The 23,819-nt window shown below is 50.8% G+C and overlaps 3 protein-coding genes across 3 annotated transcripts; 2 read left to right on the top strand and 1 right to left on the bottom strand.

The window, feature by feature from the left end:
- Positions 1 to 83: 83 nt before the first annotated feature.
- LOC309411991 (fibrinogen-like protein 1-like protein) lies at positions 84 to 2,285 on the top strand (the record flags this gene model as incomplete). The annotated part of the gene is made up of 3 exons (XM_082008770.1): positions 84 to 87; positions 606 to 737; positions 1,657 to 2,285. The coding sequence occupies 3 exons, from the start codon at positions 84 to 86 to the stop codon at positions 2,283 to 2,285; spliced, it is 765 nt and encodes a 254-aa protein (XP_081864896.1).
- Positions 2,286 to 4,683: 2,398 nt separating this feature from the next.
- Positions 4,684 to 7,138, bottom strand: LOC309411922 (fibrinogen-like protein 1-like protein). Its single transcript, XM_082008698.1, has 2 exons — positions 6,829 to 7,138; positions 4,684 to 5,736 (listed from the first exon to the last, which is right to left on the bottom strand). The coding sequence occupies exons 1-2, from the start codon at positions 6,971 to 6,973 to the stop codon at positions 5,102 to 5,104; spliced, it is 780 nt and encodes a 259-aa protein (XP_081864824.1). The 5' UTR covers positions 6,974 to 7,138; the 3' UTR covers positions 4,684 to 5,101.
- A 7,614-nt stretch (positions 7,139 to 14,752) lies between these two features.
- LOC309411858 (fibrinogen-like protein 1-like protein) lies at positions 14,753 to 18,838 on the top strand. Its single transcript, XM_082008610.1, has 3 exons — positions 14,753 to 14,963; positions 17,029 to 17,091; positions 18,177 to 18,838. The coding sequence occupies exons 1-3, from the start codon at positions 14,771 to 14,773 to the stop codon at positions 18,803 to 18,805; spliced, it is 885 nt and encodes a 294-aa protein (XP_081864736.1). The 5' UTR covers positions 14,753 to 14,770; the 3' UTR covers positions 18,806 to 18,838.
- Positions 18,839 to 23,819: the final 4,981 nt, after the last annotated feature.

Here is a 23,819-nt window from a genome sequence, read left to right as displayed (position 1 = left end):
CCACTGCAGAGGGCACTACAAATGCCTCTGAGACCTGCCAGTCCACAGCTTTTCTCTCCAGAGGGCATTCCTGCGTGGACACCATGGGTGAGTACTGGGCTGGGGAGCGGGGCGCTCCTTGCTAGCAATGGGAAGAGCACAGATAGGGCAGCCCAGCAAGAGGGAGAGGCTCTGTGCCCACCGATGGGGAGCAGTAGCATCGGTGCCCTCTGAGGGCATGCTCACCTGCCTCACCTTTGAAGACCAGCACCTTGAGCCCTGCCTTCTGGCTCACCCCAGCCAGTCCCCTGCTTCAGGGGTCAGGAATGAAACACAGCTCAGTTGGTTGTTGGGTGCTTTGCTCCACCCAAAACGATCTCATGCATTACTTTTCAGGAGCTGGTCAAGGGAAAACAGCAAGGTTGTCTACCCCTTGGCAAAAGAGTTGAGGCCTTTTGGCAAGCCCTCCAGCTTGCATGGACCAGTCTGATGCTGCCCAGCATGCTTGGTGCACTCCTGCATCTCACATGGTTGTAATACACTGTGCAGTGCCGGAGCCATGGGATTTCCTGCCTCTGTGGAGGGAGGGTCACATTTCATCTTTTCTCCATCTTTTCCCTTTCTAGCAGCCCAGTGCCTTCTATTCCTTGCTTGCGTGCTGGTCTTGAGTGCCCCAGGCCACTCCATACATATACAAACCCTAAACATCTTCAGGAAATCTCCCTCCAACACTTCGGCGAGTGCTCTGAAGAAAAACAGTATGTAGCATCCCATGGCCATCACAATGGTCTCACCAACCCCTTTCAGTTCCTTGGTCTGGGTCAACTCTGGCTGGTGAATAGCCCCAGCCCATGCTCTGGGCCAGTGGAGGCTTAGTAAAATGACACTTAGGAGAGGGTGTGCTGTGATGTCTCAGATCTAAAAAACACCTCCCTACAGGCAGGCAGGCTGGGGAGAGGAGGCATCAACCCCAGGCTTTGCTCAGCTGGGGAGAGGAGCTCTGCCCATCTGGAAGGATGGCCTTAACTGCAGTGGGAGGTCCTGCAGCAAGTGAGCTGAAGGCATGGGGATACCACACCTGCCAGCACAGGGGGGATCCAGTGTTGTGTGCTGATGTATGGACAGCTCCGGGTGGGGAAAGGCCCTACACCATCCCTAGTCCTGTACCTGATCCAGAATGAAGGATGGCGGATGTGAGGAGGTGTATCCAACGCAGCCTGCAGAGCTGTGCGTGTGCATGTGTGTGTGTGTGCACTGTGCAGACTGGTAAGGGTGTTTATGGGCTTGAAGGGGTCATTTTTCTCCTGTTCCCTCAAGTCACAGGCAGGGGTGAGGTCCTCTCCAGCATGAGTCTGTTTTAGTGACACAGCCCCTTTTTCAAGAGACACAAAGGAGCCCACTGGTGCCCATATCAGTCTCCTGGCCTGATACCAGCATAACCCAGGGTCTGGGGTCTTTCACTGGGGCTGCCTCCTGTTAGGTGTCCCATATGGAAGAGGAACAGAGGGCTGAGGCCAGCCCATTCTCACCCCCAGCCAAGCACAACCTCTCTGGGCTGGGACAGCTGATTAACCCCCAGGTACTCTGGTCAGGTGTCCCTCTGTCCTGCCACAGGGTGAAAAATGGTCTTTTCCAGTTGCCCAGCCTTTTATTAAATCACCCTCTTTCCTGCCCCAGGCTGGCCCAAGGACTGCAGCGAGGTCCCTGCTGGCAGCCCCAGCGGCGTCTACGTCATCCAGCCCACAGGACTGCACCCCATCGTGGTGTACTGCGAAATGAATGTGGCGGACGGGGGCTGGACGGTCATCCAGAGGAACCGGCAGAGCACGGAGATCACCTGGGCCGAGTCCTGGAGCACCTACAAGTACGGCTTTGGGAACGTGCACACCGAGTACTGGCTGGGCACTGAGTACATCCACCAGATCTCCAACCAGAAGGTCTACCAGGTCAGGTTTGTCATCTGGGATGCCGCAAACAACACCAAGTTTGCAGACTACAACCTCTTCAGCCTGGAAGATGAGTCCCAGGGCTACCGGCTGAGGCTGGGAACGTACTCGGGGTTGGCAGGGGATGCCATGGACTCAGACAATCCCAGGAATGTGCACAACAACATGAAGTTCTCCACAAAAGACCTGGATCAGGACACTTACAGCGGGAACTGTGCCTCCCGCTCTGGGGGCGGGTGGTGGTATTCAGCATGTTATTCTGTACGGCTGAATGTCAAGGGGGGCATAACGTGGGGCAGCCTGTGCAACGGGAACTGCAAAGCTTCTGCCATCCTCATCAAACCAGCTCCGTACCATTAGTACTCTTTCCCCCTCCTGGTTGCACTGGGCACTGGGCACACACACTGGCCAGACCAGTGACCTGCTGGGGCCCATTTTTCTGGCTGGGAGCCTGTGGGTGGATAGGGTTGTTCCTGCATATCAAGAGCTGTCTTCTCTTGGAAAGCAGCAAAGCTCCCTGCTTTGTCTCTGGCCTTTCACCTGTGGTGGGTTTTTAGGGATCATTATTAAAACAAGTCTTTATAAATGCTGCAGTTTCCAAGCATGTTCCTTCTGGGGAGAAAACTGTGCTCAGAAACCTAAAACCCTCCTGATCCAGCAAGGTCTTATTCTCTGTTTGCTTTGCATGTACAGATGAGTTCAACAGAAAAATATCAGTCATCACTAGCTAACCTGATCTAAGCTGCTCTGAGCCTAGGCAGGCCATGTATGCACCATATCCCTGCTATAGTCTGTGTTTATCCTGCAGAATAAAATTGCTTTCAGAACTTGCACAGACATGTGCAAATGTTCTTCATTTGTTTCAGAACTTCTCGCAACTGCTGCCAGTTTCTGGCCAGGAGCAGACCTGAGGGTCCTGGTACAGTAAGAAAACACTTCCAAAGTGAAAATTTTTCATAAGACTCAAACAGGGGATTAAAGACAAAACTTTCACTTAAAGAAAAGAGTTGGGTTTCAGGATGAGGATCTTTCAAAAAGGGAATGCAGTACCACATGGCCAAGAGCAGGCACTGAGGGTAGGAAGCTCAGTTCAGCCCTACCAACCATGACCTGGAGCTAATCAGAGACAGCAGGCCAGGCCACCATCATCCTGCTTTGTTAACCTTCTGAATGCTGGCTGATAGGCCTTGGGAGATAACTGGAAGAGTGGACAGGGAAGAAAGGGACAACAGCACTGCAAGGCCACACAGCACTGCATGGTTGGTCTATCTGGGGCAGGTTTAAGAGCTGAGGCACCCTGACATGGCAGGTATCCCAGAATTTCAAGAGGCCTGGATCAGCTTGGGTCCATATGAGCTTGCTCCAGTGTGGTGATACCTCTGTGCACTGGCTAGCTCAATAGTGAACATGGCACCTGTGATGTGGTCTGCCAGTGCTGAGCAGAGGGGAGTGATGCCTTGCTGGCTGCACTCTTGCTAATACAGCCTGGGATGCAGCTCACCTTCAACTGTAAGGGTGCGTTGCTGACTCCTGGGCAAATTGCTGTTTATCAGGAACCTCAAGCCCTTTTCTGTCAAGCCTCTCCCCTACAGTTAGTTAGGTTGTACATGCAGGCTGGAGTGCAAATGGTTTTTTAAACCACCAAATATATCTCTCAGTCCAGAAATGCTACTCTCAAGTCAGCTCAAACCGGGAAGCCTTTGCAGCACCCTCATACATTCATCTCCACATGTATCAGGGCTGCCGATGCCTCCAGGCAAGGCTGCCTGTGCAGCCTCTTCAGAACATGGCACTGCCACAGCTCTGCAGGGTGCCCTGGGACCTCAATCACAGATCTTGGCCTGAGAGTCCCAAGTTGTTCAGGATTCACCACAAGCCTTCCTTGAGCTTGGCTTTTCTTCCAAAGACAGAGGAGAGGAACTGTGGCTTCTTTCAAGCCCTAAGTTCAAACTTACATCTGTCGCAAAGGAGATCCACAACCACATTTCACCCCTGCAACAGGGTACAACGGGACTGGCTTACCCGGATCTCTCACACCCCCAGGGGAGCCCACCACCCTCTCCACACTTCAATCTGTGGTGGTTTCTTCCCTTTCCCAGCATAGAGCCACCACCCAGCCAATGGACAGGGGCAAACTATGAGCGAGGGTTTTGCAAGATACTGGGTTTTGCTGGTCCTGTTGGCTAATTGTAGCCTTACAGCCACAGTGGCTGGAACAAGCCATTGGAATGAATCTCATCCAGAGACCTGAGAACCAAACTACAGATCGAATTAGGTGCAACAGCAGTACTCAGCTGTGTACAACAACCATACCAAAGGGAGAAAAGCTCATGCTATAGGCAGATGCTGGGAACAGTCAGCAGCAGGGAGAATCGGTATCAGGCCTTTCACTATGGAACTTTGAAACATTTCAGAAAAACAAACATCAGCACAAAACCCCTGCATGCCACACCAGCTCTGCACCAGCTCAGCCTGGGAGCAGAATCAGCTCCACAGCTGACCTGGCCTGAGCAAATCATCTTGAAACCAGCAGCCACCATGCCAGTCCTGTGGAAAGTGAGCTCTGTATGTCCCAGGGAGATCTGGCATCCCTTGGGCAAGTGTGTCTCCTTGCCCAGGAGAGGACCTGCATAACAGATCTTCTTTCCCCCAGGGCCACCACCCCGGGACTGGATAGAGTGATCCCCACACACTTACGATGTGCAGCGTTGCAGCAGCAGGTAGACACGAGACAGCAAAGTCTGGCTCCAGGGTTTATTGCAGCTGATTTCTCCCACCATGGGTAGCAGAGCTGTGGGGCGTATGGGGCCCAGGGAGGGAGCAGGGCCTGAGCAAAGCAGGGACACACCGATTGCACAGGGAAGGGAACTTGCACTGTCTCCCCCTCCCCAGGACAGGAGTGAGCACACCCACCCCAAACCAGCGCCTGCATCCCAGTACCAACCAGCACCGCGGCACTGGGCAAAGCTGCCTGCGTGCCCGGGGCTCTGGGCGATTGCTCCGGAGCCCCAGAGCTGCGGCGTTTCAGCCGGTGATGGTGCGGGAGCTGCGGGCAGCGCAGGATGTGCACCGGGGCTGGCACAGGGCTGCTGGCAGGCACGGGAACGGGGCACTGAGCTGGGGACGGTGGCACTCCCACAAACTCCCGGGAGGCTGGGCTGGGCACTGCGGCACGGTCAGCACACATCTGTGGGTTTGACCAGGATGAGGGAGGATGCACAGTCGCCATTATCGCAGAATCCTGGCCAAAGGATGTATTTTTTGCCATTGAGCAGGACGTTCTGGCACTTGTCGTACCACCAGCCCCCGTAGCTGTTAGCGCAGTTCCCGCTGTACTGGTCCTGGTCCTTGTCGGTTGTGCTGAACTTCATGTTGTCATGTATGCCCCCCTTCTTGGGGTGATAGCTGGTCAGATAGTCATCCCCATCACCAGAAAACCGGCCCAGCCTCAGCGGGTAGCCACTAGCCTCACTCTCCACCCTGAAGATGTCATACTCGGCATAATGGGTGATGTTGGCTTTATTCCGCACGATGAAGCGGACCTTGTAGGTGCCCTGCTGCGTCAGCAGGTGCAGGTACTCGGTGCCCAGCCAGTGATCGCCCTGCACGTTCCCGAAGCCGTACTTGTAGGTAGTCCAGGATTGCTTCCATGTGATCTCAGTGTCATGAGAGTTTCTCTGGACGACAGTCCAGCCCTTGCCTTCAGTGTCCATGTCGCACCACACCACCCGTGGGGGAGATCCAACAGGCTGGATGACATACACCCCACTGGGGTTGGTCTTGCGGAGATGGCTGCAGTCTGCGGGGAACCCTGCAACGGCAGCAGTGGCAAACACAGGGTAGGGTAGGAGAAAGAAGGGTCATATGAGTCTGTCAGGGCAACAGGGACCTCCTGCAGGGTAGTGAGGATTCAGGACAAAAAGAGCTGGTTTTATCTGTGGTCTACTCCACAGTGTAGAGTGACTTTTCCACTGGGGCATCCACAGGTCCCTAAGACAGTGGCCCTGATAAGACCCCTAGGATCTGTTTCTCATGACTTGCTATTTCATTTGGAGCCTTCTAATGCATCTTGCCAAAAAAAGAGGGGGAAAAAAAATCTTCCAAACACTAGTGATGTCCTCCAAATATATCTGGCCCTCACACAGGGTCCTTGATATATTGAGCTGCAGCTTTTGCAAGGATCAGAAGTGTCCAAAATTGTCCACTGGATGAGGATATGTAATGGAAATTTATGTTTTCCCTGGGGGTCATGGCATTGCAAAAGAAGGCTAAAAGTTCTACCTTGATCTCATAAGGTTCTCTTTCCCTAGCTTGTTGCAGTTTATCTGGACAGGATATTCTCTCTTTAACAGGACTGATCTGTCATGACTTACTTGCCAAACTAATTTGCTGTCTAATTTGTTTTTCTTGTTTTGTGTCTGCTGAGGGACAATTTGCTGTGAGTAATTCTGATTCAGCCCATGAAATCCTGCTTTTCTCGGGCACACAGGTCTTGCAAGGAGTGTCACCCTGCGTTGCAGGGAGGAAGGGAATACTCCTACTCCAACAATAGCTAAAAAAAAAAAGCAGGTGCTGCGAGCACCTCTCCTAGAACAGAAGTGTAAAGACACAAGCAACGCAGAGCAATCCTGCCAGGTTATGGTGTTTGGGCAGAAACCCTTTGGTTTTAGCATGGAGCCACCAAGGGGGTGAGGATGGCTTAGGAGGTGTCAGGCTGCTTACCTTACAAGTCATGGCCCAGGGGTTTTTGTGTGTGAAAAGTTCTTGTGTTGTGCGTCAGCCTGGGTGCATGCTGGCCTTCCTAGCACCTGGCAGACCTGAGAGACAGTGCTGAGCTAGGGAGACACTTTCCTGCTCTGCACCTTGGTGTCCAGCCAGTGCCCCCCACCCACTCCATACTCACCACTCCGGGAGCTGGCAGTGGGTACTGCTGGGCCAGCGCTTGCACAGAGGAGAAGCATCGCCATCACTGTGGGCAGGAGGACAAGGTCCCCACGGAGCCAGCTTGAACCAGCCTGGAGCCCTGGGGAGGAAGGTCCCAGCACCATTAGGATCCCTGGGCAGCCCCCTCTGCCCCTGCTGATGGCCCCTGGGGAGCTCGGGCCGGGGAAGGCAGAGCTGCGGGGCACGGGCAGGAGCGGGGGGCTCCCGGGGTGGTGGGGGCTGCAGCTTCAGTGCAGGCTCTGCCCCTGCAACAGTAAAGTGAGGTGAGAAATGGCTTTGTCACTCTCCTGATCAGCCCCTTCCTTGCATCAGACAGCAACCTGCAGATCTATTCTCAGAACCTACAGCCCAAGAGTAGCTAAAAGTGGACAATGACACAGCTAGATCTGGGGAGAGTAGTTTGTCAGGGGGGAGGGATCACAAGAAACAGTTCTTTTTGGAGTAATCATGCTTAAGCCTTTTATATAAGCCACTCCAGCCCAATGACAGCTAGTGGGAAACCAGATCCAAAGGATGGGTCCTGCTGCACAGACACCAGCTCACAAGCAGACAGGATGAAGTCTCCTGCTCCCATACACAGCCCAAACTCTGGCCACCAGCACACCCTACACCCTGCACTAGCTCAGTTACTGGGGGAGATGCCTGGGGAAGGACCCCTGTGCACCCGCAAGTACCACATGCATTGGTCAGGAAGGGAAAGGACCAAGTTGAAATCTAGGTCTCCACATTAACTTCCCTTGACAGGACATGGAAATACAGGGCATAGGTAGCCTGGGGAAAGCATAGGCTGGCACCAAGCATGTGTGTTGTTTGGTGCTTTGGTCTTGCACCCCTTCTGCTACCAGGGTGCCTGACAGCAGTCATCACTCAGGCAAGATGATGGCTGCTGTCCTGCTAACCATCTTGTGCCTTTCTATACTCACCCTGGTCAGGTCTTGTTTGAGCCCAGCACCACACATGAATGCAGTGTGCCACTGGGAAGTTAACTCACCCATCACAACAGCACGGCTGAGCAGACAGCAGGAACCCAGTGGTGCACCCTCCCATGCCAAGCTTTCCACGGAGACTTTATAGGAACTGCACACACCCACTTGTGTTCACACTTGTTATTTGTAGAGGCACAAGGAGGCACTTGTGTGACTTGACCAGTTTTCAGATCCCATGACAGCATAACTAAACCCCCTGAGGGGAGGGAGGCATGCCCTTCTGGCCAAAGAAGTACAAAATAATCCTCTCCATGATGAGGGATTTCAGTTATTGACTCTCCCAGCTACACAAACACTACATGTGAATTGCTCACTTGGACCAAATTCTGGAGAGCCATGATCAGACTGAAGTGGAGAGACCCAGCTTTTTAAGGACATACATGCAGAAACTAGCAAAGGAGGAGAGATTAGGTCTCCTATTTGCCCAGTCCCAAAGGTGACCTTGGAATGATGAGGACAGGTCCTCAAGTGACATGCCTGCTTGCTAACTCTCTGCTGGCAGGTTTCAGGATCAATGAGTTAAGTCACTGGGCTGGAACCAGTGTCCACCAGATGTATACACAGTGTCCCCTGGCACCCCAATCTGCGTGCTCTGAGTAGAGGGCAAGGGCTCCAGGTAACAAACAGGTGCCTGTGGATCCCTTTGCCACTCTCCTTCCCAGTCTCTGTTTTTGGCCTGGTGAGACCCTGCAGAACCTCCCCCAGCCCCAGCAATGTCAACCAGGGGTTGCTGCCATTACAGGAGCAAAATGCTCAGGACAGATTTTTAGGAGGGCTGTTCTTCATGCTAGAAGGTGCAGATAGATCCATTACTTTGTCAAGTCAATTTTAAGAGGATAAAGATGCGGCCCTTCTATTTTCTTCTCCTCTGTTGGTTTCAATAGCTTGCTGACTAGACACCTTCTTCATGGCACAGCTTCAAACTTGGTATTCACAGCAAGCCAGTGTCAAGCTGAGGCTCCCACCAAACTTTCCATACTGCAAGGAGCCTTACATCAAGCAGTGCAACTTGCAGGTCTGGATGGACAGTAGCATCCAGACCTCCCCAAGGTAACAGATCTCTGGATTAACTTCCATCGGAACCCTTAGATCTCACCCCTGCTTGCTTGGTTAGAGGTTGGGAGCCCTTGTCCACAGTCTCATTTAGTTTGGGAGAATCATAAAAACAGCACTCCCAAGTCTATGGAGAGAGAAGGGCCTAAGCTGCCCTGGGAAGAAGGCCCCCAGGCAGAGGAGCCATGTTGTCTTTCTGTAGGGGCAGGGGAAGTGGGTGACTGTCCTGGTTTTAGCCAGGATAGAGCTGGTTTTCTTCACAGAAGCCAGTGTGAGACTGTGTTTTGGATTTGGGATGAGAAACTGTTGATAATGTGCTGATGTTTTGGGCTGTTGCTCAGTAGTCAAGGACAGTCCAGCTTCTCGTGCTGGGCTGCCAGCGAGCAGGCTGGGGGTGCACGGGAAGCTGGGAGGGGACACAGCCAGGACAGCTGACCCAGACTGGCCAAAGAGATATTCCCTACCATATGACGTCATGCCCAGTACATAAACTGGAGTTGGCTGGGGGGCAGGAATCGCTGCTCGGGGATGGGCTGTCGATCACTGGGTGGTGAGCAATTGCTGTATTGGGCATCACTTGTTCTTGTACATTCCTTTGTTGGTATTATCATTGTTGTTTCCTTCTTTCTTTCTCTCCTATTAAACCGTGTTTATCTCAACCCACGAGGTTTTTCCTAATTCTCTCCCCCGTCCCACTGCGGGAGGGGGAGTGAGTGAGCAGCTGCGTGGTGCTTAGTTGCCGGCTGGGGCTAAACCACGACAGTGACTTAGGGGCTCCCATGGGCTGCCCTCAGAGCCAATGCCAGTGCTGAGCAATGCGGCACCTCGGGGGTGGTGGGGTGCCTGTGCCAGCGCTGGCAGGCAGGCTGCTGCTGGTGAGCCACCACTGGGATCACTGCTGGCACCGGAACTGCCAGATGCAGTGGGAACATGGGCCCCACAGGTCATGGAGAGGAAGTTCTCCCCTGCATACAGCAGACTCTACTGCACTGCTCTGAATAGATGCAAATGGTATTTCCTTCAAAGACACAGTGTGTTGACAGGACAGCTTATCCACAGTCCAGCAGAGACCCTGGTTTTGGCATTAGCTCAAATATTCCAGTGGATGTCCAGTGGATGGTGTCTTCAAAGCTATCAAACAAAGGTTTTCTAAATCACGCTAACATGGGACCTCTTTCTAAGAAGATAGCTGCAAGAGGACCTCTGAGCAGGTACAGCTTGGAAGCAGAGCTGAGGACAACAACCAGCAGCTGCACTCCAGAGAGGCAGAGCAGGGGGCACTGTGCAGGACTCAAGGGAGGAGAACGAAGGCATGAGACAGTCCTCTGGGAGTAGCAAAGGCTGGCTGCTCCATATGGGCAGGCAAGTCAGAAGTCAAGGGTGAACCCTGAGGACTCAATGACCTTGCTGTGGTGGGGTCTGTCCTGCCGGGTCGGAGCACAGCAGGCAGAGCTGAGTGTTGGCAACATCTCCAGGCAAGCAAAGCAGTCAAATGGATCCACGATGCTGGACAAAAGGACACAGTGCAAAAGGCAGGGCTGGAGATAAGCTACAACATGGACCTGAGAGGTCCATAAGCTATTTAGAGTGTAGGTTTAAGATCTATCCAGAAAACAAGGCCAGAGACGGAACTGGAGACCAGTACTTATAGAGTGTGACTCAGGTTAGGACTGAAGGCCAAGGACCAAGCTGAAACAGGCTTCATGGGTCCAGGTAAAGGAGCCAGGTGGCACTGATCACCAGTCATTAAAGCCTATTGGTGCACCCAGGGCCATGACAGTAGCAGTTAATCCTGAAAGAAAAGATCACACTGGACTGGCTGGCTGTACGGGTCTCATGCTCCACAGGCCCTCAGACTTTTGCTATAGTTCTTTGGGCTTAAAAGGTGGCTTCTCAAGGCATGTTCTGCTGTGGCCAGCTCTGCATCTTGCACAAGGCCTGGTGCAATTGGCTGTGCTTATGCAGAAATAGAGAGGCAAAAGGGCTGGGGAGAGGGAGAGGGCTCTTCAGAGAAATAGAGAAACACAGGGTAACTGAGATCAGGAGGACCCCTGAATGTCTCTGGTCTCATCTTGAGGCCAAAGCAGGGACAACTTAGAATGGGTTGTTTAGAGTCATGTCTGGATCAGTTGTGACTATGTCAAGGAATGGAGGTCCCACTACTTCTCTTTTTTTTTTCCCCCCAGTCTTTGAACACCCTCAGGCTGAAATTTTTTTTAATCTAATTCTAATTTCCCTCCCTTCCCTTATGCCTGTTGCCTCTCATCCTATCCCTGTGCACCTCCAAGGAGACTCATAGAATCACAGGGTGACAGAATAATTTAGGTTGGGAGGGACCTCCAGTCCAGCCCCTGCTCAAAGCAGATCTAAAAAATCAGGTCTTTGTCCAGTCAAGTCTTGAACACCTCTAAGGACAGAAATCCTACAGGCTCTCTCTGGGCATGTGTTCCAGTATTTGACCAGCCTCATGATAAAATGTCCCTATTTCTAACTGGAATTTTCATGTTCCAACTTAGATCCATTAATTCTCATCCCACCACCATGCACCTCCTTGAACAGTCTGCTGCATGTTCTCTGTATCCTCCCATGAGGTAGTTGTGGTCAGCAAATAAGACCTTCCCATTGTCTGCTCTTCTCCAGGTGGAGCAAGCCCAGTTCTCTCAGAATCTCTTGACACACCCTAAGCTCCAGACTAGTCTGGTGGCCTCTACTGGACCTGCTCCAGTTTGTCAATGTTTCTTGTAATGAGGGGTCCCAAATGAGACACAAGCACTCTGAGGAGCCTGATTCCACCTGCTGTCCACCCTCCCCCCAGGTAGCTGTAGGCAGCAACAAGGTCCCATCTCAGCCTTCCCTCCTCTAGGCAGAACAAGCCCATCTTTCTCAGACTGTCCATATATGTCATGTGCTCCTGCCTCTACTGTCTTGGTGGTCTTAGCTGGACTCCTGGAGTTTTGGTCACTGTTGTGCACAGGGGAGCCCTGCGCAGGACACAGCACTCTAGCTGTCATCTCACACGTGGAAGTGAATATTCCCTTCCCTCATCCTCCTGGCTGCATTTTTGTAGTTGCAGCCCAGAATGTAGCAATAAACAGATCTGCAGCACAGCTGTGGCCCTTTCAATATCAAACATATACTGAGCAGGAGCTGGGCCCCAGGACACATTTCAGAGAAATCTCCTCTATGGCCTTCCTCCTGCCTGCTTTGCACATCCTAACCCAAGCACTGGCCACAGTCTCCTGGAAAACCTATCCAGCAACTGGAATCTGTTGGTGAAGCTCTGCTGAGGGTTGCTGCCTGCCTCTGCTTGCATCTGCTGTTGAGGCAGCAGCACAGCAGGGCAAGCACAGGAGCCTCCATGACCAGGCAGCCATGCTGCAAGCGAACAGCTTGTGGCAAAAGCCCAGCCTGCTTCTCTGCAGGCTCTGGCCATATTGTGCTGTCCAGCACAAGGTGGATGCTGGGGTACAGGAGTCTTCGTAAGTCAGAATACTGCAAGTATCAATCCCTAGGAAAAGGATGATCTGGCATTTTCTGTGAGAAATCCATGGTGTAAGCGCTCCCAGTAGCAGAGAAGGGCTTGAAGTGAGACCATTTTACATCGGTGTCATGTCACAATTCCCTAAACTCCCTTGTGACTGCTGCAAGGGCCGTGGTGCCAGGGGAGACCACGTTGTGCAAGAGGCAGCGTGATGGTGGCAGGCCATGCACGTCAGGAGGCACCTGGAGTGGCACTTTCTGAAGTTCGGTGCACAATTTGCCAGGAACACTAGAGTACCTCTTCCCTGAAGGGTCTAATGGGGTCCCCAGTGGCTGTTGGGCTCGATGCCTGCTCCGGCGAGAGTGTTTAACGCCTGATGTTTGATTTCCATACAGGAGGGGGAATGTCATCTGGGTATTTACTTATGAGCTGAAATGTGCAGAGGTGCCCAGAGGATGCCGTTCCCTGGGGAAACCCTGCCAGGGCAGGGGGTAGCCAGGCACTGTAAACCACGGTTGTTTTAAGGCATTTTCTTATTGGCACCAAATTATTTGCTTTGCCTCTGAAGAAAGCTCTCCACCTTTGTGAGACACAGCCTTCATTTTCTGAGGACATATCACTTAATGATGAAGAGCAAATAAGCCATAAACCGCTAGTCCTGTTGCCAAGCAGTAGACAAGTGCTGTGGTTTGGGTCTCGTGCCTCCACCCCCTCACTTGCTGAGCCCTATAACTTTCAGGCTGGACACTCCTCCAGCCAGGCCAGACCTGCTCGGCTTCCCGCTCCACAGGGTCCCCGCAGAGACGGCATGGGTGAGTGTGGGACGGGAAGGGAGGGGACGGCACCACTGCCTGTGGCTGCGGGTCACGGGGCATCCTGGCATTTTGTCTTCTGCAGGGCTCCCTTCTCCCCACATCCCAGCCATCCCAGCGCTAAGTCCATTTCATTGTCTGGGCTTGCTGTGCCCTGGGCTGGGAACTGGAGCAGGAGTCTGCATGTTCTGCTATTTTCAGGCTGTATCAGTGTAGCCCTGTAGCATCAGATAGCCCATTTTACAAGCCTTACATTTACCAAACATTCTTTGTAATTTCCAGTTCTCCAAGGAAAATATTAAATACCCTAGAATAGAAAACAGATTTTTTAAATATTCTTGCTTAAGGAGTGATATTGAACAGGTATCAAGAGCTGGAGTTTAGATGCTGAAAAGCACACCACTGTCCCCAGAAGAGGGTGATCCTCTGCCCTGCATCTCCATCCTACCCAGACCTTTCAAGACCATTCGTAGGGGAATAGGCCAGCAGTGAAGGGAGCATTGCTTCTCTGGTGGCCTAAAGAAGAGATGTCTTTAAACATGCCTCTAAAACATAAGTGTATCAAGACACTAAATGTTATGTAGGAATTGAGGAGCAAATCAGTTGGACTGAAGTGTGTTTAAAAGACTTTTCCTGTAAAATTGTAATCAGTGCAAATAATTGGGACAGCTCTGAGCATTCACAGAAAGGGGTGCTTGCCTCTAGGGTGGCTGCAATTGCACACAGTGGTTCCAGGCTGGCATCACTGACCATTTTCCTTCTCAGTCATTGCAGGGAATGGTGCCAAACCCAGGTATCCCAGGGCAGTACAATAGGTTTGGCTCTGCTCCCTTTCAAACAGTGGAGGGATCATGTTGGTAATCTGCCAGGGTGAGCTACATCTATCATATCATGAAAAGATTTCCCCATGAGCAGATGTCTCCACAATGCCCCACTCTCTAGGAATCATAATAAACTTTCTATTATTTTATTTAGATTTAGTATTGCAAAAAGTGTTCTGGTTTCCCTACCTGCTCTGAACAAGAACAAAACAGAGCAGCTAGCTACATATGGAAATTTTAAGGACATAATTTTTTCAGGCAGTAATTCCTGAAAGTTTGTGCTGCCCTTCTCAGTCATGCTGCTTTCATGCAGAGCAGAGAAACACACACAGACCTGCCTGGGGCTTGTTCCCACCCAGACATCTAGGTTCTTACTGCCCACAAACCTGGTAGTCCCAGGTTACACAATGTGAGTATGTCACGGGAGCGTGATGGGAGCTGGGAGGAAAGGGGATTCCTCCTTCCATGCTCACCCTGCTTGTTATCTCCAGCCCCAAGACTTGGTTTTTACAGGGATTTCTGATTACAGTCACTTTGGATTTGGACAAGGTTTTCACACTTCTTCTGTCTCAAAACCCACCAACAGCAAGTGCCACCACTAATGACTCCTGCCAATGAATATATGACAGCTCATCTAAATGACTGAGTTGGGGCTTATGGCTCCAAGAGGGAGCTCTACACATAAAGAATTTTATTTTCCTGTTTTAGTTTGCATGTGATGGAGTCAAATGGGATTCATGGCTCTCTAATGGAAGTTATGATCTCTTTCTTCTTTTTCCAATCTCTTCCAATTTCAGCTACCCAATGCCTTTGTCTTCTGCTTTTCACCTGCCTGCTGGCCCTGGCAGCATCTCTTCCTGCCTTTGACATAAAAAACTTGCATATCCTCAATGGCACACTGGATGAAATTATGAATGTTCCCCGAGAGTCCTCCCAGCTTGGTAAGTATACCGTTACAATAGGGAGAGGCAAACAAGGTCACGTTCAGTCATATCCTGTCCAGATCTCCTCACCAGCCTAACCACACCCCCCTAACACAGAGGAAGGACTAAATACTACTCTATGTGTGGGCAATGCCAATGCAATGTAGGCTGTCCTACTGGAACAAGAATCATCTGAGAGTCCTCCTCTGCTTGCTGCCTGTCTCTTCTGTCTGAAGTTCTGGCATGAAGTTCTCCTGTCTATAAGTGAGTCCAATTGTCCAAAGCCCAGAGTTCACAGAATCCCAGGAGAAGACAGGTTCAGTCTCATTGACAGCAAGACTGAGCTAAGGGTGTTGCAGGCCATGGGCTCTTCCTTGAGAAGCAGTGTTAAAGATGTTAAGGCAAATAATCACAGTGTGTTTTGAGGACATGAAGAACAGTAGCCACCTCTGGAAATCACAAGGTGAGTGGAGAAGTGAATTCAAGAGAGAAGTTAATACAATGAGGAACTATGTGAAGTTAATACAAAGAGGCTAAGCAGTGGCACAGACATAGAGCAATCAGCCAGATGATGGCACAGAGTAATCTACAAATAGCAGGGTATATTGGAGCAATGAGGAAGCCTCCAAGAAATGCTCCTGGAATAAAACTGGGGGCTGTGAGTGGGACATGACACAACAGAAAGAGCTGGTTACCTTCCAAGGGAGGAGGAAGAGTTCTTGGCAGAAGAGCTCAAGGTCCAAATGTTTGATGCTGATTTCACACCAGCCTTCACTGCAACGGTCAGCTGTCAGGAAACTGCCAACACAGGGAGCACCTGTGACTGAGGCAAGAGCTTGGGCTTCACAAAGAACTGCAAGTTTGAGTAAAGAAAGGGGGTGTGCTCTGGGTTTCACATTCATCTCTCACCCAGACCACTGGTAAGGTGCTCTGAAAACATGAGCAGCGTGAATGCAAGATGGGTAAGCAGGGAGGCATGCCAGAGAAGACAGGCATTCAAAAGTCTTGACTTGTGGAGGAGTGCTTCCAAATGGGTGGGAAGTGAAGGCAGAAAGTAGCAGTGGCAGACTATGGCTTACAAAACAAGCATGAGCGAATAGCTTCATATGGCTGTAGTAGAAGTAGATACCATGGTAGGAAAGTCCTTTAGACCACATTACATGAGTGTTTCCCACTCCACACAGGATCAGTCCAACCATCCCATTCACTGGTCGGCTTTGAGACACATTTGGAGAGAGTCAAAGGGAAAAAGGTCAAATATCTGGCAGGCAGACTGTGTCAGGGAAGGCTGAATGGTTTAGCCCCAAAATCAGAAGACCATGGAGGAGGAAGTGATAGCAATATTACAATGTGTCTGCAGAAAAAAGTGTACTCTGGGTGTAGTAAAAGAATGGGCTTATACATAGTGCAAGAGGCTTAAGTTAAACACTTCATAAGGGAAGGGATAGGAAAACACCAGCTGAAAGAGAAATTAGCAGATATTTGAGGATGTGAGAGAGCAGCGGCTGCAGGGTTAGGTGTCTGTTTCAGAGAAGGGACAGGAACAGCTTTTGTGATTCCATAAGTCTATGATTCATTCCTCCATTTTATAGCCATCAGTGGATACACAGAAGATGTCCTTGTGAAAGAATTGCATTAATTCACTCTAAACCATCCTCTGTCCCACCCTTCAAATTCTCTTCTAACCCAGCTAAGCGGAGCCCCTCTCCCAACTCCACCAGTTTTCCAGTTTTCCTCTCACGTTTCTTCCCCCTCTAATCCCTCTTCTTCCTGACTCCCTTCCTAACTGCTTCTACTGCACTTTAACAACCAACTTTCCAATGTTGCCACCAACATTCGGGGTCTTTCTCCCACACAGTGTGCCCAAATCCTTCTCACAAGAAAGCATCTGCCCCATTCTAACACCATGTAAATTCCCCCGAACTATCAATGAGCTGATATCTGAAATGTTAAAGTCACTCTGGAATTAGGAGCAACAAGAGAAAAACAGGAATATCATCTGGAGAAGACTGTGCTCTCCATCTCCGGCAGAGATGTCTACTCTCAACACTCACTCCTGTCTCGTCTGTTCTTGTTAATTCAGATAATGGTGGCAAACATGTTCGACAGGTCAGAGACATTGCTCCCCACCCACCAGCAGGCCATGGTAAGTCTCTTCATAAGGAGTATAACTGTTCCTAAGGTTTCACCATTGCTGGACTCATGAAGAGCTCTTAGCCACCTCAGCCCATGCACTGGCTCCTCCCAGGAAAAATGTTGTTTTTCTGATGGGCTGCAGAGGTGCCACAGCTCATAACCTCAGGGGCACTCTATTACCAGCCATGTCCTGGAGTCACTAGTTGATATGGATCTTTAGCATGGGGAATTTTCCACCTAAAGATCCAAACTGGAAAGTTATGATTCATTATTGGCCTTTGGGAAATGGTGATTGGTTATTTTCCTATTTTCACTATACAGTTGATGAGAAGACTTGGTAAGACAGGGACTGACTGCGTTACTGAACTGACTGAGTCAACAGTAGCCCATAGGACCGCAAGATAAGTCCTGTCTGGGTAGCAATAACCAGTAGCAGAGGTACTGGGAGCAGAGCAAGTCCCTTCGTGGAAGTGTGTAGGTGCATTCAGCTGTTTGTTGTATAAGGTGCTAATGCTCTGGAGCATGGAAAGGCCATAATCAAATCAAACAAGTCAGGAAATCTCTGAAGAGCTACTTGGGTAAGCCAAGAGAAAATCAATAGATTTGCCCTATTGAGATCACAAGGGCTGATTTAATTATTAGCAACATAGATTTCTTGATCACACTCTCTCCAGGGCTTTTGAGATTACTATAAACTCTAAAGCCTCCATGCTGTAACAGCAAATGGCTTAATAATCCTGATTTGCATTTCTCTGTGTGACAAATGCTACAGGCAAATCATCACAGCACTGCAAGACTGAATCCAACCTGGGCTAGGGTGCATTGGGTGCTGGGTGAAGGCAATGTCTGCCTTGGTCTCACCAAGCCAAGACATTTTGGCAGTGTCCCCCCATCAATCTGAATCCTGTCTTGGAAAGATATGAAGCCCAACTCTTACATTGAACATTTCAAGATTTTGATTTACTCCTGTGAGCACGTGGCAGGAATATAGCCCAAGAATGTGTGCGCAAAAGGATATAGGCACAAAAGAAATATGAGGTGCTTTCAGTATCCCATTGTGTGGGGTTTAATAACCATGCCTGTTTCCTGCCCCAGGTTGGCCCAAGGACTGCAGCGAGATCCCCCATGGAAGCCACAGCGGTGTCTACATCATCCAGCCAAAAGGGCTCCACCACCTTGTGGTGTACTGCGAAATGAATGTGACAAATGGGGGCTGGACGGTCATCCAGAGGAACCAGAAAGACACACCAGTCACCTGGGCCGAGTCCTGGAGCACCTACAAGTACGGCTTTGGGAACGTGCGCAGCGAGTACTGGCTGGGTACTGAGTACATCTATCAGATCGCCAAGCAGAAGGTCTACCAGGTCAGGTTTATCATCCAGGACTCCTCGGACAACATCAATTTCGCAGACTATAACCTCTTCAGTGTGGAAGATGAGTCCCATGGCTACCGGCTGAGGCTGGGCTCCTACACAGGGACAGCAGGGGATGCCATGACCTCAGACAATCCCAGCACCATGCATGACAACATGAAATTCTCCACAAAGGATCGGGATCAGGACACTTACAGTAAGAACTGTGCCTACAGCTATGAGGGTGGGTGGTGGTACTCGGCGTGTTATTCTGTACGGCTGAATTTCAAGGGGGGCATGACATGGGGCAGCCTGTGCAAAGGGAACTGCAAATCCTCCCTTATCCTCATCAAGCCAGCTCTGTATTGTTAGTGCTTCATCCCCCTCCTGTCCACACTGGACGCTCTGCGAAGGCTCTGCATGACCAAAGAGCTTGAGCCTTTCTGGAGCAGAGAAAGGAGCCCAAGAGTAATAGGGGGATTGGTGAAATGACACTTTCCAATTCCCTTCTCTGAGTGCAGGCTCCTCCTCTACTCAGCTCCTTTCCCCTGTGCTTGCCAATGATTCTTTGTTATTACGTTCATAATCAAGAATTAAAAAATCACTTGTGAAATTTGTGGATTCCACATGTATCTTCCCTGTGGGAGGAAGACACTTAGCCCTGGAGTGACTTTTCATCAGAATTTCTTAGCTGCCTCCAGAACCCACAGCAAGTAAAAAAGCTGCATGCCACAAATTTCCACACACTTTGTGCCTCTCTGCAGTGTCTGGTAATGCATCTCAATAAATTTGCTTCCTTGGGCTCATTCTCCATTAATGAATGTCTGTTCTCTATCTCTGATGTGCTCTCAACAAGACCCAATAAATCCCATGTCAGGTGCTAGGACTGAGTTGAGTGCCATTAAGTGGTTCTCACAGGAATGGATGTAAGAAAACTAAATCTAGTTACACTGAGATAAAGGACCTGTGGTCTGCACAGGAGGGTTCAGAAGGGACCTGTCATGTGGGAGAACTCTTCTCACATCATCATCATGTTCACAGTCCAGGGTCAAAAACCGTGGCAATGTCCTGGTGCCAAGGTTCTGCTCCTGCTGGGAGGCTGCATCTGTCCAGGTTTGTTCCTTGCTACCTGTCTGTCTGCACAGTCATGCTTTGATCCTGCAGAAACATGATTTCAAAGTCATCAGTAGATCTGTCTGCTGTGACTGAGAAGCAGTGAACTTAAATGGAAGCAAAAGACAAGTAGGTTAGGTGCTAGGAAGCACTTGAATTAGGAGACACTAATGAGGGAAGAGCTCATTACAGGAATGGGCTCACCATACCCAAGTTTCTGAGACCAATTTAGATGAACCTTTGCCAGGAAGAGTGTAGATAGTGCTGATGCTGTAAGGCTGAAGGACTAGGGCCCTACAGCTCCTCCACCCAACAACACTCTGACACTGCCGGGACAGACTGTCTGAGAAGTACTTTCACGTTCATAAACCATTTCTGGCTTGGGGCAGCACAGCACCAGCAGTGAGTTCCACTTCCAGGACCAATGACTAAGGGAAAACCCAGCCCCTTGCCTGCCAGTTGCAGAGCCCAGTGCGCACTGCGAGCCATCTAGAAAGGTTTGAGAAATTAGAAAATACTGAAAGAAGTAAGCAGTGGAAGATCTCTGAGCCAGAAGGTACGTTACACTGCTCCAGAGAACTGCCCTTAGCACTGCAGAGCACAGGGGGCACCTGCATCTAGCGGTGTCTGAGGAAAAAGAGAGCTCAGGGCTATTTCTGAATCACAGAATCATTAAGGTTGGAAAAAACCTTTAAGATCACCAAGTCCAACCATCAACCGAACACCACCATGCCCACTAAACCATGTCCTGAAGTGCCATGTCTACATGTTTTTTGAACACTTCCAGGGATGGTGACTCCAGCATCTCCCTGGGCAGCCTGTTCCAATGTTTGACCACTCTCTCAGTAAAGAAATTTTTCATAATAGCCAGTCTAAACCTCCCCTGGTGCAACTTAAGGCCATTTTCTCTTGTCCTATTGCTAGTTACTTGAGAGAAGAGACCAACACCCACCTCACCACAACCCCCTTTCAGGTAATTGTAAAGAGCAATAAGGTCTCCCCTCAGCCTCCTCTTCTCCAGACTGAACACCCCCAGTTCCCTCAGCCACTCCTCGTAAGACTTGTGCTCCAGACCCCTCCCCAGCTTCGTTGCCTTTCGCTGGACACGCTCCAGCAACTCAATAGCCTTCTTGTAGTGAGGGGCCCAAAACTGAACACAGGATTCAAGGTGCGGCCTCACCAGTGCTGCCTACAGGGGCACGATCACTTCCCTACTCCTGCTGGCCACACTATTGCTGATACAGGCCAAGATGCTGTTGGCCTCCTTGGCCAACTGGGCACACTGCCGGCTCATGTTCAGCCGGCTGTCGACCAGCACCCCCAGGTCCTTTTCTCCTGGGCAGCTCTCCAGCCACTCCTGCCCAAGCCTGTAGCGTTGCATGGGGTTGTTGTGACCCAAGTGCAGGACCTGGCACTTGGCCTTATTAAACCTCATACGGTTGACCTCGGCCCATCGATCCAGCCTGTCCAGATCCCTCTGCAGAGCCTTCCTACCCCCAAGCAGATCAACATTCCCGCCCAACTTGGTGTCAACTGCAAACTTACTGAGGGAGCACTCGATCCCCTCATCCAGATCATCGATAAAGATATTGAACAAGACCAGCCCCAAAACTGAGCCCTGGGAACCACTGCTTGTGACCAGTTGCCAACTGGATTTAACTCCATTCACCACAACTCTCTGGGCTCGGCCATTCAGCCAGTTCTTTACCCAGCGAAGAGTACAGCTGTCTAAGCCATGAGCCGCCAGTTTCTCCAGGAGAATGCTGTGGGAGATGGTGTTAAAGGCTTTACTAAAGTCCAGGTAGACAACATTCACAGTCTTTCCCTCATCCACTAGACAGGTCACCTGGTCATAGAAGGAAATCAGGTTGGTCAAGCAGGACCTGCCTTTCATGAACCCATGCTGGCTGGGCCTGACCCCTTGGTTGTCCTGCACATGTCCTGTGAGCGCCCTCAGGATGAACCTCTCCATAATCTTCACCAGTACTGACATCAGGCTGACAGGCCTGTAGTTCCCCGGATCCTCCTTCCGACCCTTCTTATAGATGGGTGTCACATTGGCAAGCCTCCAGTCATCTGGGACCAACCTTGTTAACCAGGACTGCTGGTAAATGATGGAGAGTGGCTTGGCAAGCTCCTTCACCAACTCTCTCAGTACTCTCAGGTGGATCTCATCAGGCCCCATAGACTTGTGGGTCAGGTGGCTTAACAAGTCCTTAACTGCTTCCTCCTGGATTATGGGGGGTTATTGTGCTCTCCATCCCCATCTTCCAGCTCAGGGGGCTGAACACCCTGCAGATACCTGGACTGCCTATTAAAGACTGAGGCAAAGAAGGCATTAAGTACCTCAGCCTTGTCCTCATCCTTGGTGACAATGTTCTCCCCCCATATCCAGTAAGGGATGGAGACTCTCCTTGGCTCTCTTTTTGTTGTTAATAGATTTGTAGAAGCATTTTTTGTTATCCCTTATGACTGTGGCCAGATTGAGTTCTAGCTGGGCTTCTGCCTTTCTAATTTTGTCTCTGCGTGACCTAACGAGATCCTTGTATTCTTCCTGAGTTGCCTGCCCCTTCTTCCAGAGGTGATAAACTCTCCTTTTTTTCCTGAGTCACAGCAAAAGCTCCCTGTTCAGCCAGGCCAGTCATCTTCCCCGCCAGCTCTTCTTACGGCACATGGGGACCGCCTGCTCCTGCACTTTTAAGATTTCCTTCTTGAAGACTGTCCAGCCTTTCTGGACCCTTTGCACTTCAGGATGGTCTCCCAAGGGACTCTCTCAATCAGTGACCTGAACAGGCCAAAGTCTGCCCTCCAGAAGTCCATGGTAGTGGTTTTGCTGACCCCTCTCCTTACTTCACTCAGAATTGAGAATTCTATCATGTCGTGATCGCTAAGCCCAAGACGGCCTCCGACCACCACATCTCTCACCAGTCCTCTCTGTTTGTAAACAGCAGGTCCAGCAAGGCACTTCTTCTGGTAGGATCACTTACCAGCTGCGTCAGAAAGTTATCCTCCACATGCTCCAGGAACCTCCTGGACTGTTTCCTCTCTGCTGTGTTATACTTCCAGCAGATGTCTGGTAAGTTGAAGTCCCCCACAAGAACAAGGGCTAGCGATTATGAGACTTCTGCCAGCCACTTGTAGAATGCTTCATCTGCCTCTTCGACCTGGTTGGGTGGTCTATAACAGACACCGAGCAGGATATCTGCCTTGTTGGCCTTCCCCCCCATCCTTACCCATAAGCACTTGACTTGGTCATCACAAGCATTGAGTTCTATACAATCAAAACACTCCTTAACATACAGAGCTACCCCACTGCCTCTCCTTCCTTGACTATCCCTTCTGAAGAGCTTATAGCCATCTGTTGCAGCACTCCAGTCATGAGAGCCATTCCACCATGTTTCTGTGATGGCAACTAAGTCATAGCTGTCCCACTACACAATGGCTTCCAGATACTCCTGTTTGCTGCCCATGCTGTGTGCATTGGTGTAGGTGCACTTGAGCTGGGCCCTTGAACTTGAGATTTCACCCCCAACATCAGCATGCCACTCCTAGGCTCTTCTCTAGTGAGCCTGGTTTTATCCCCTTCCCCCTTCAAATCTAGTTTAAAGCCTTCTCGATGAGGCCCACCAACTCATAAGCGAGAATCCTCTTTGGCCTTGGAAGGTATCCCTTCAGGGACTCTGCGGTGTCAGATGGCCCTCTCCAGAGATGGGGGCATCTCCAGCCTTGGTGGTGAATTGGAGTTCCTGGTTTGCTACTTTTCCCCAGCTTTTCCATCACATCTTTCATTTAAAAAGTAAGAACAGGGCAAAGGAGAGTTTTCCAGACTGCAGCACACAGATGTCCTGAAGTGGGGCTGGTAGTCCTCAGGCAGGTTTCTGCTCCCTGAATTTTCCTTTTAGGTCTCTGAATCCCTGCAAATATTTAATGACCATAACACCCTGCGGTGAGCAGTTACCCATCGCAAGTGGGACCAGTACTCCCGGCTCTCCCTCCCCCACAGAGCCGGCCGTGACAGGGCGCCTCATTGCCCTCTCCCTCCTCTCTCCTGAGCCGATAGGTACAGTGGTGCCAGGGTGTCCACAGGGTGCACAAGCGCAGTGCTGCGATGTACAGGGTGAGGCCAAGGCAGTGACAAGCGGGATGCACACAGCGCGGTGCAGTACAGCGCATGGTGGGGCGCAGTGCAGGATGCAGGCAGTGGCACGCAGGGTGCACACAGCAGATGGGGCGCAGGAGGCACAGAGCGGGGAACAGGATGCATACAGAGGGG

This window comes from Phaethon aethereus, assembly GCF_964289735.1.
Source record: "Phaethon aethereus genome assembly, chromosome: 19".
Lineage (NCBI taxonomy): Eukaryota > Metazoa > Chordata > Aves > Phaethontiformes > Phaethontidae > Phaethon > Phaethon aethereus.
The sequence above is the reverse complement of the archived record's forward strand: the minus strand, read 5'-3'. Positions and strand labels throughout refer to the sequence as shown.

Coding starts and splice junctions, on each gene's coding strand:
- LOC309411858 (XM_082008610.1), top strand. CDS start 14,771: ATGGAAGTTATGATCTCTTTCTTCTTTTTCCAATCTCTTCCAATTTCA. Junction 14,964..17,028: donor CCGAGAGTCCTCCCAGCTTG/GTAAGTATACCG, acceptor TTGTTAATTCAG/ATAATGGTGGCAAACATGTT. Junction 17,092..18,176: donor CCACCCACCAGCAGGCCATG/GTAAGTCTCTTC, acceptor TTCCTGCCCCAG/GTTGGCCCAAGGACTGCAGC.
- LOC309411922 (XM_082008698.1), bottom strand. CDS start 6,973: ATGGTGCTGGGACCTTCCTCCCCAGGGCTCCAGGCTGGTTCAAGCTGG. Junction 5,737..6,828: donor CACTGCCAGCTCCCGGAGTG/GTGAGTATGGAG, acceptor CTGCCGTTGCAG/GGTTCCCCGCAGACTGCAGC.